The sequence below is a fragment of the Leptosomus discolor genome, chromosome 24 (assembly GCF_034619465.1).
Source record: "Leptosomus discolor isolate bLepDis1 chromosome 24, bLepDis1.hap2, whole genome shotgun sequence".
Taxonomy (NCBI): domain Eukaryota; kingdom Metazoa; phylum Chordata; class Aves; order Leptosomiformes; family Leptosomidae; genus Leptosomus; species Leptosomus discolor.
This window is the reverse complement of record NC_141414.1, coordinates 3,256,756-3,267,034: the sequence shown is the minus strand read 5'-3', so window position 1 is coordinate 3,267,034 and position 10,279 is coordinate 3,256,756. Positions and strand designations below refer to the sequence as shown.

Below are 10,279 nucleotides of genomic sequence, written 5' to 3'. Positions count from 1 at the left end.
CATCTGTAAGGGCTTCGTGAGGGCAAAGGAAGAGTTCTTCCCAGTGAGTCGAAGAGTTTTCCACGGTAATCTGCACAGACCATCAGCCCAAGGCACCGACAGACAATGCTGAATGTACCCACAGGAACACCTACCCCAACAGATCTGAACCCCCACCAGCCCTGCAGGGAAGCTGCTCCAAGGCCACGGGACGCTGCTGGATGCCTGGTCAATAATTGTTGCTGCCCACTGTATTTGAGAGTATTTCTAGGTCCAGTTTGACTCTGGCTCAGGCCAGGAGTCTCACTGGGGCAGGACAGTGGTGCAGAAGGCAGCCAAAGGACGCAGTGGATGGGTTTAGGGGTACAGCGCTGTTCCCAGGGAATGGGGGAATGCTAAAACCTCCCCAAATTAAAACCTTTCTGGCCCAGATTTTAAACCCCCTACCCACAAATAAGACCACAAACCCCTCTCAAAACCTTTGCCATATTTTACATGGACAAAAGAAAGCCACAGAGAAGGTTTGACTTGAGGACCTCATTGAACCTCCTGCCTCTGTGGGACAGGATCCTCGCAGCCCCACAGCATGCTGAACAGCCTCACTGCTCTTTCAGCAGGGACACGGTGGCTTTTGCAGATATTTCAGAGGAAGCAGAGCTCCTTCCAAAGCAGGAGCGTGGCATATAGTACTTTTCATGTTTCGGCCCTCGGGGAGATCTGTTTGGTGCTGTCTTTTGCCTTTGACCCTTTAGCACGGATCGCTCAACCTGCCAGGCAGAATTAAATAAAATGTTTGCTCATCAGCGCAGCTAAAATACAACTGTCTCTATTCAGAGCTGTCTGCAAGCCAGGGGATGGAGTTTGAACACTGGGAGTGAGCAACTGCTTGGGAAGGGGCTTCCTGAGCTGTCTGGGGGACCAGGAACATCTCAAAGGACATAAAAGGGTCCCTGGGGCTGGCAGCAAGCGGAGGGAGTAAGCTGAGAAGGGAAAGGGTGTGGGGAAGTCCAAATAACTAGAAATAGAGGAACATGAGGACCTGTGGGGAACTGAGAGAAAGGAAGGGATGTCCCAGGGAGAGGGAGAGGAATCACAGAGGGAGGCGAGGGAGGGAAGGTGGAGAAATGGCAAGGGGGCAGGAGAGGAGGCTCTGGGCCCAGCGTGGGGATCGCTGCTGCCAGCTCATGCCAGGGAGCAGCGCCTGGTGCTTGGCGAAGGGGCTACGGCAGCTGTTCCCTCTGCACCTACCGTAAATCTCAACATCATCATAGATGTCAGTGTCCCTGCAAGGAAAAAAGACGAGGCGCTGTGAGCAATCTGGTCTCCGGTGTCCGCGCCGCCTCCTGACGCTGAGGCAAGGGCCAGCTCCTGCTGCTGCATCTGTCCCATCTCTCCTAACACGTCTCCAGGCTCTGATGTCCACCATGCAGCCCCGTTCACCTCCTCCCAGCCTCTCCCCACAGAGACAGGATCCTCTAGCTGTCTCAGACTGGCCGCGTGGAGGGGCAGCGCTGGCCCGTTGTGCCGTGCCACCGGCAACGTCTGAGCAGTGTCTGGGCAGGTCCCACGTGAGGGACCACAGCTTGAGGAGTGCTCACAGCGTCCTGGGAAGTTGCTCCCAGTGCCAGAACCTCTCGTGACACCAGAAATGGCAGACTCCAGCCCCAGGGCAACTAGGCGGTGTCATGCTTATGGTCACTGCCCGGGTTGGGGGGTTTTGAGGTGGCTCTCAACGGCCAGGGCTGGTTTGGTGCCGGGCACTTGCTCGGCAATCACTACAGCTCATGGAGTGGGGAGGAAGGGCCGGGGAAAGGGTACTCACAGGTGTAGCATGGCAGCCCGGGGCACGTAGCCATCTGCAACAGAGCGAGGAAAAGCCTGTCAGGTTGTGCCAGGAGCCGGGGCATGAGCAGGTCTCACCCCAGCACCTGCCCCTGCCCAGGCCAGGCAGGGTTAGCAACGTGTCATATCCCCATGGAGAGCTCGGGGCAAGGAGGAGCCTGGCTCTGGGGAGCCGAGCTGGACCCGTGGGAGGAACCTGCTCAGGGCAATGCAGGGAAGGAGCCTGCCGGGCTGGGTGGCAGCTGGCTGGGAAGAGCCTGATCCCTGTCTCTCTGCCGGGGGGATCTGCAGCCCAGTTCACCTGAGCATCCTCCGGTGCAAACACGGCTTGTGGAGTCTGTGCCTACGGCCAAGCCTGATGTGCCGGGCTGGGGGCCGAGAGGCTCCGGGAACTGCAGAGGCTTTTGGCAGAGGGGAATGACGCCCGGCTGACAGCAGAAATGCTGCTGCCGAGCGGGAGGAAGAGCAGGATGTTTGTGCAAAGAGAAGTGGAAGTGTTTGAGACCCGGGGTACATGTCAGGTCTGTCTAACGGCAAGGGGGTGTCTCCTGCTGCCTACCGGTGTCTGTGCGCATGAAGAAAGTTGTTCCCAAAACTTTGTGATCCCCACTGCAGGCAAAGCTTCAGCCCTCCCCCCCGCCCCCAGGCTTACACCTCCTCTGGCTGTTTCGGCAGAGGATTTGCTCCTGATTTGTAAACTGAATGACATCAAGAATTTCTCCTCGTCTCAGTGGCAGGTTCTTCCCTCCGCCCCTCTTCTCTGTCGCTGCAGGGTCGACCATCATCTGAGTCAGGACTTTGATGTTTCCTTCGAACTGAAACACAAACAGCAGCGCTGCAGCTCAGCAGCTGCCCCAGGGAAGCGTAGGCCCGGCAGCTCCGACCGCTCTCCCTTCCTGGAAAAAGCAGATCCCCCTCCAGCCAAATGGTCTGTGGGACTGGTCTGATCTGGGGATGTTTTGGTGGGGAACAGGGCAGGTGTGACCTGGGTATCAGCTGGTCTCTGCGGAGCACAGCTCCTCTCTGCCATTGTGTTGTGCCCTTCCCAGGAGGTGAGAGGGGAGCTTAGAGGAATAAGCCATCGCTCACTGCTGCTCACCTTGAATTTCTTCTGGAACTCCCTGTCCGCCTTCTCTTCCTTCTTGCACTCCTTGAGTGTCATTGGCTTCATCTTCAGGGAGACCTGGGCTTCTCTGCAGAGTCATTGCAAGTCACTGAAAAGCTCAGGTGACCCCACACACTGCTCCCTCCCTTCCCCCTTCCCCCCACCGGCTGCCGCCCCACGGCATTTCCCTGCACCAGCTCTGGGGCTGCTGGGGCTCTTGGGCCAGGTTTAAACCTGCCGCTTGTGCTCTTCACCAGGGACATTTCTATCACATCCCAGAAGAGACCATTAAACCACCAGCTTTGTCAAAGCAGCAAGGAGCCCTGGCTATTTTGGGACCCTTGGAAAGAGTAAAAACTCTGTTACCTCTGTGCAGCTGCCACCGAGGCAACCCTGTCAGAGGCTCGACCGGCATCTCCACCTGTAAAACCAAAGCCCAGGAGAGACGCTGCCACGGGGCTGCTGTAAGGTGTAGCCACCCGCTGAGACAGGATCAGACCCTGAGTTTGCCCCCTGAGCGTGGGGGGATCAGGGTTTTCCGTGCCCATTTACAAAGCAGCAGAGAAACCCATCACCCTCCCGTGCATGGGAGCAGCAGGCTCAGCGTGGGCTCTGCTGCTGCCCGTGGCTCGTCGGGGCCTCGAGGCTCTCTGAGCTGCAGCTCTCACCCCAACCAGCATCCCAGCCCCTCCTGTACCCACCTCCTCTGGGGCGGGGATACGCTGGCGGCCGGGACACAGTGGGCAGCAGAAAGCCTTGGCCTCTCCTGAGCCCCCCAACGGGCTCTACATCATCATATACCTCTTCTTCATCCCTGCGACGGGGCAGAGGGCAGTTAGGAAGCCCTGTTGCAGCGACAGCACCGGGCGCCAAGGGCAGGATCGAGGCTGCCAAGAGGCGGGTGGGCAACAGGCAGTTGGAGATGGGGTTGCCCGGGGCTGGGCCCCAGGGCTGGGGCAGAGCGGGACCCCTGTGCCACGTGCTCCAGCTCCTCACGGGGCCCAGCAACGTGGCACAGCCCCCGGGGGTGCAGGAGCTGGGCAGCGGGGTGCAATGGCAGCAGCCGCGGGAGCAGCTGGCGCAAGGTGCTGTCCCACGCTGGGCTCCAGGAGGAGGCAAGAAAACCCAAGGACCCTCCTGCTGTTCCCTCTCATGCCCTTCTCGTGGGGTTGGGACAGCCTGGAAGCCACCCAGAATAAAAGTGCTGCCCTGGTCCTTACCCCATTACACTCGGAGCATCCTGTGGTGGGAACTGCAGCAGGGCTGATGCAACGTGGCCTGGTTTTGGGTAACCTAGGGCAAAAAGAGGAACGGGAGGGGGCAGCGAGGGGTTACTTCACATTTTCTCCTCGACTCTATCACCCACCCTGAGGTCAGAGCTGCCCTGGGCTAGATTTAGTGCAGAAGGATGCAGGGAGACAAAACTGACAGCACATCTGGATCAGCAAGGAGTTTTTACTCCGTGGCCCATCTGGGGATTTTCTTTCCTCCCAGCACACTGGAGCACAGCTCATCAGGGAGCTCACTGAGGAGTTTTAATATATATTCCCCCATTCCTATGTCCCTAATGTTACTTTCTCCCTGGACCAGTGATGAAAGGGGACGGAAGGAGGCCAAAATGGGTATTTTGAATGTGGTGAAAACCCTAAACTCCAGATCTGTACCAGAGCCAGGGCAAATCCTGGATACCTCCACGTGCTCAGGAGCATCATCAGCCAGAACGTACTCCTGCACCCTGCACAGCCGCCAGCGTGCCCACATCCCTGCTGAGGTCCCATTATTTTTATCACCAGCCTCGTAGCTGCCACCTGGTCAACCAGACCAACCAACACTGGCACGAAGATCTGCTGTACAACATCTGCTGGGTTATTACACCAAGTAATGCGCAATCATATACCAGGCCCTAAAAATCGTAAGATTGCCCTAAAAATTAACAAAAATAACCAAATCAGGGCGGGGGTCTAATTCTAGATGTTCAAACTTGCCTCAGGACCCGTGAGACAAATGAACACTTGAAAACTGCAGGTTTGTAGGACACAGGGAGAGCAGATCGCTCCCTCCTCTGCCAGGGCCAGTCTCAGCATCTCGAGCACGGCCGGGCCTGAGGGAGGCCTCTGAGAGCCAACACAACGACGACATCTTACAGCAGTAACATAAACCCACCAGGTTTTGCAGTTCTCGGAAGGAAAGGAAGAGAGCCTCTACTCTCACGGTTGCCCTCCACCCCGCAGCTATGGCATGGGCCATCCTTTAATCAGGGTGGTGAACAAGAACTTAGAGGAGTTGAGCAAAAAATGGGATTTGAAACAGGGTTTGTGGAGTGTGGATCCAGAGTGTGGATGAGCAGAGTGGGACCTGTCAGAAACCAACAAACCTGCCCAGATCTGGAAGGCCACTGTGGAGTGTGGCAGGGCTCGTGCCAACCACAGAACCACCACGTCCAAGAGGCACCAGGCCCTGCGTCCCGTAGACAGCCGGTAAGGAGGGCACACCAAGCCAGCACCATGGCCCCGTGGCTCCAGCTGTGCCTGGGAAGTCTGAGCGGCTCCCTCAGACTTGGAGGTGGACGGTGTTGCAGGCAATGTGCTGCCAGCTTCAGAGGGCCTCTGCCCCTTGGCCAAGGGGGGTGTGTAAGTGCTTCTTGCCCATGGGGTGGAGACCAGCTCTGCTTCCCACCAGTCAGGCTCATCGGCTCTTACAAGCCACAACAAGGTGGACTGCTTGGAAAGGACCTCTGGAGTCTCTCGTCCAACCTCCTGCTCAGAGCAGGGCTGGCCTCAGAGCTGGCACAGGTTGTTTAGGGCCTCAGCCAGGTGCCGACTGAATATCTCCAAGAATGGAGATACCCATCTCCGTGGTGCCTGCCGCAGGGCCGCGCCACTCTCCCAGGAAAGAGGCTTCTCCTAATACCTAACTGGAATGTCCCCTCCTGCAGCTCATGCTCATCGCCCCCAGTCCTGCTCCCAGGCACCTCTGGGAAGAGTCTGGCTCCATCTTCTCTTCCCGTGAGGCAGCTGTGGGCAGCGAGAGGATCCCCCCTGCGCGCTCTCTCTCCTCCCGGCTCAACGAGCCTGGGGCTCAGACTCTCTTTCCCCATGTGCTCCATCCCCCAACCATCTTAGTGCCCTGCACTGGCCTCACTCCAGTTTGTCAGCATCCTTCACATCACGTACTCCAACCCTTCTCCCCACAAGCACCCCAGAGCCTGATACCTGTCCCCAGCCAGGGACAGGCACTTAGTCCCCTTCGCTTCCTTCTCTTTCATTCCTTTCCACATGCTATGCCTAAAACAGCCCCTTTGGCATTACCAGCCCCACCTCTGCGTCATCCCACCCGATATTTCCATCTCCCAGGAGTTCCAAACTCTAACTGGGGAGATTTTCCTTCCTGAACAAGTGTCATCCTTCTTTGGGGGACTTGCAGGTCCTGGCCATACCCAGCTGAGCGCTCCTCGGTGGCTCCATGGCAGGGCGGACGAGCATGGCAGGACACGCAGCCGCACAGAACTTTTCCAGATCCACGACAGGAGGGCGCCTGGGCTTTGCTGGCCTCGCTCCCAGTGCCTTGACGTGTGGCAAAGGCTTCTTCCGAGGCAGAGCTGGGTGCCCTGTCCCGTGGGGCCTTCCCGCAGTGTCCAGGGAGGCTGCAGCAGCTGCGCCTTTGGCAGGAACCACTGGAGCACCCTTGTCTTTGGTGAGCGGCCATGTCTGCTGGGCTGGGTTTCTTTGGGGAGGATCAGAGGTGGCTCCCACCTCCTTGTTCAACCCTTCTCCTCCTCCTGGCTTTGCGGGGGCTGGGTGGAAGCTGGTGTCTTGGGCGATCCCCTTCTTCAGTCGCACCATCCATCCTGGGGTCTCACAGGCGGGATGAGGAGGCAAACGCTGTCCCACACTCTGACCTCTACCGTGAGGCGGAGGAGCCCTGCTGAAGTCCACCCTCCTGCTCTGGGGGGGCTCCGGAGGTGGCTCGCCCTTGGAGCCTGGCGCAAGGCTCTGTCCCGGCTCCTTTGCAGGGGATGCTGCAGAGCGACTCTCCAACCAGCCGCCCGCTTCGGGAGGGTCTTTCCTGTTCCCTTGGAGCTTTGCCCGTAGGTGCCTCACCACAGCCTCTTTCCCCTCCAGATGGGTCTGCGACCATTAAGAAAAGCTCTGGTTAAAACACGACGGAGGAAAATGAGTCAAAGCCCACCCCGGGGAATGCAACAACACTAAGCCTCCTCCATTAAATGGGGTCTTTGCTCAAAGTGGTCCTGAAACATGTCTGAGAAATCAACACTGGGCTGCACCAGGTCAGGAACAGGTCCCAGCACCATGAGGGCATCCAGGAGGCATTTCATGGAGTCTTTTGGTCTGATCCACCCTTCATCCACTACCAGCGACCAACAAAACAGACGGCTTGGGTGGGGGATTATACCCTCCTGGTAGCAAAGCTCCTGAGGGAAGAATTTGAGATCTACAGATTGCCCAGGACTCAGATGGGAGCAACCTGCCTTGCCCTGATCCTGGTTCTCATGAAGTCCTTGGTGGACCTGGGGCAGCCGGGCAGGAGTTGGTGGGGGAGACCACACAGAGCCCTCAGCTGCCCTCCCTGGAAGAAAACCCAGGATGGCGCTGCTGAAACCCATCCTGCCAAAGCCTGTGTGCAAAAAAAAAAAGGCCAAGAGGCAGCAGGTCTGCCCTACTTTTCTGACCAGCGCGTTTCCTGTGGTGCTCACACCACGCACACGTGAACTGGGACACACGGCCCCAGTGCAGAGCTGCCCCCTGCTTCCAAAATGACCAAAAAGAACCTTTTTCTGGACCTTCCAGAGACAGGCTGCCAGGAGGAGGCTCAGTAACTTTTGGAAGAAGAGTGCCCGGTCCAAGGGATGGCACACAGCTCAGATGCAACAGGGTTACATTTTTCCTAAGCTTTTCAGATGGACCTTATGGGAGAGATTATCTCACCATCCCCTATCTTTCTCCCACCCCCTTGTCCCCGAACCACAGTGTCCCTTTGCACCAGAGCTGGCTGCTCCGCTTGCCCTCAGCAAGCCGTAGGCTTTGGTTTTGAAGTTTTCCTCCCTCTGGGATTTCAGTCTGGGTTTGTGCTTGCGTCATTTTTTCTTTCACAACAGAAGGGCTAGAATGTAAAGAAGCTAGTGCAATATTTTTAGACATTATATATATATATATATATGTATATATATACACCTGAGCAAGTGCAAGTTCCCCTTGCATCCTGGGACAGTCACCCCAATTTCCCTGGTAAATGCTGCAAATGCAGCACTATGAGCCTGTGGTAAAGTAGCACAAATTTGCTGTTTCCTGCGCACCAGGCAGTGAGGATTTCACTCGAACTAGTGAAAAAACCCAGCTTTTTTCAGATTCCCAAACATGCCACTGGGATTTTTGGCGCTTGAACGATTCAGAGGTTTGTAACCAACAATTTTGGAGCTGTTCCATGAGCTGGGACTTGCACGGAGCCCTTAGGTGTACCTGTGGGATACAGCACCGCTGTCACCGTGATCAGTTCCAGGGTTTTCAACACATTTTGCACCAGTGGGTGCTTTCCTGGACTCAGCAGCAGAGTGTGGCCTCCTCCTCACTCACAGATTTTCATATCCAGCCCAACATCACCCAGCAAATCTTGCACCGAGCCCAGGAACCGGTCAGAGACCTTTGAAGCTCTGACCTGCTCACACATACAGGAGGACTTGGTCCTCCAGGAGAAGCGAGGGTCTCGGCAGGCTCCAGCCTCTCGCTAGGACACCACCAAAGCCTTTCCAAGCAGGAGACACAGCTTCGCTCCCCACGCCCCATCCCCAGGTCCAGCACAGCCCAGGTCCAGTTCTTACTCACCATTTTCCATCAGCAGATGCTTTCCTGCGTGCTCACCTCCTTTCTAAAGACCACTGGAGGCAAGGACTTGTGCAAGGCGAGCCTCTCTGAAGCCCTGAAACCAGCAGCTCTTTCCTAACGGTTGGTGAGAAGTCGTGTGCAACGCCAGGAAGTCGCTGTAGTTTGACTGTGAAACAGCACAAGGAGGAGGAGAAGGAGGAGGAGGAGGAGGAGGAAGAGGAGGAGGAACAGCTCTTGGTGCACCACTAGCTTGGACACCGCTGCTGTTGGGAAGCTTGAAGCCCACCAAGCCCTGCTGCCTATAGACAGCTTCATCCAGAAAAGAGCCTGGGGTTCAGGGAGCGACCCCAGGATGCGAGGGCTGGGCTGCCACGAGGACCAGGAGGGTGGGTTATGTCCTCATCCAACGGCGGCCGACGTGAACCCACTGCAGGTCAGGTCTTCCGAGCCCCACGGGACCCGCAGAGGGTGGAGGTGATTTGCAGGCGTCGCATGGCAAAGCCAGCATGGCCCCACGCAGCCGAGCTCTGCAGGAGCATGGGAGGGCTGAGGAGAGGGCTACAGCTTTCCGGCATGTCCAAAATCGCGGGACATTTGCTCCGTTGAAGAGCCAACCTCCGCTAGGAAGCAGGGGAAGCACTCTGCACGGCGTGGTGCCAAGTTGGGCTGTCTCTGTGTTGAAACGTCCTGGTTTCACCATCTGTTGCTTCAGAGGCAGGAAAGGTCTGAGAGGTTGAGTCAAGCCCCGTGGCAGGGATGCTCTGGCAGCTGCGGGCAGGTGCTGATGTCCCTGCGCCGGGGTGGCATGTCCCACCAGGAGCGCCCATGGTGGCTCCTGCCACATGGGGGAGGCTGGGACGGGTGCAGGTTGCCCAAGGGTGGCAGCCCCAGGGGTCCTGTGGAGGGTAGTGGGTGCGCAGGGAGGGCACTGGAGGGTTTGATCCCACCAGCCAGAGGTGGGATGGAAAGAGAGTGTCAGGAGGTCCCATGGGGAGGGCAGCCAGGGGTGACAGCCACCTCCTCGGAGCGGTGGGTCCCCGTTGGCACCTGCTCCACTCTCTGCTGCCGCTGGGATGGCAGAGCCCTGTTTGGGGGGAGAGGGAGAGCTGTATTTGGGGGACAAAGGGTGACACGGAGGCCCCAAAGGCCATCTTTGAGGAGGACAAGGACGATGGGGAGCTCAAGGCCTGTGTTTGGGGGGGATGGGGGTGACAGGGAGGCAGAAGGGCCGTGTGGAGGGGTGAATGAGGGAAGCTCAAGGTCCATTTTCGCGGGGATGGGGATGAAGGGGCGGAGGAAGGGCCGTATTTGGGGGTGGCGGGGAGGTTCAAGGCCCGTGTTGGGAGGTGATGGGGAGCTCAAGAGCCGCGCTCGGAGCACGGGGGGGGGGGGGGGGTGGCCCACCGCCCTCTGCGGGCAGCCCCGCGGCCGGCACAGCCGCTCCGCTGGCTCCGGGCCCCGCCGGGCGGAGACTCCGCCACGGCCGCCCGCTCCGCGGGGCCGGGCCGGGTCC

At 58.1% G+C, this 10,279-nt stretch overlaps 1 protein-coding gene across 1 annotated transcript; it reads right to left on the bottom strand.

The window, feature by feature from the left end:
• Positions 1–625: 625 nt before the first annotated feature.
• On the bottom strand, positions 626–9,593 carry PRAM1 (PML-RARA regulated adaptor molecule 1). The gene is made up of 11 exons (XM_086477731.1): positions 9,581–9,593; positions 7,212–7,294; positions 6,363–7,053; positions 4,147–4,219; positions 3,628–3,740; positions 3,293–3,347; positions 2,921–3,014; positions 2,474–2,636; positions 1,802–1,835; positions 1,228–1,262; positions 626–746 (listed from the first exon to the last, which is right to left on the bottom strand). Exons 1-11 carry the CDS (start codon positions 9,591–9,593, stop codon positions 742–744), a joined length of 1,359 nt encoding a protein of 452 aa, XP_086333857.1. The 3' UTR covers positions 626–741.
• Between the last annotated feature and the right edge of the window lie 686 nt (positions 9,594–10,279).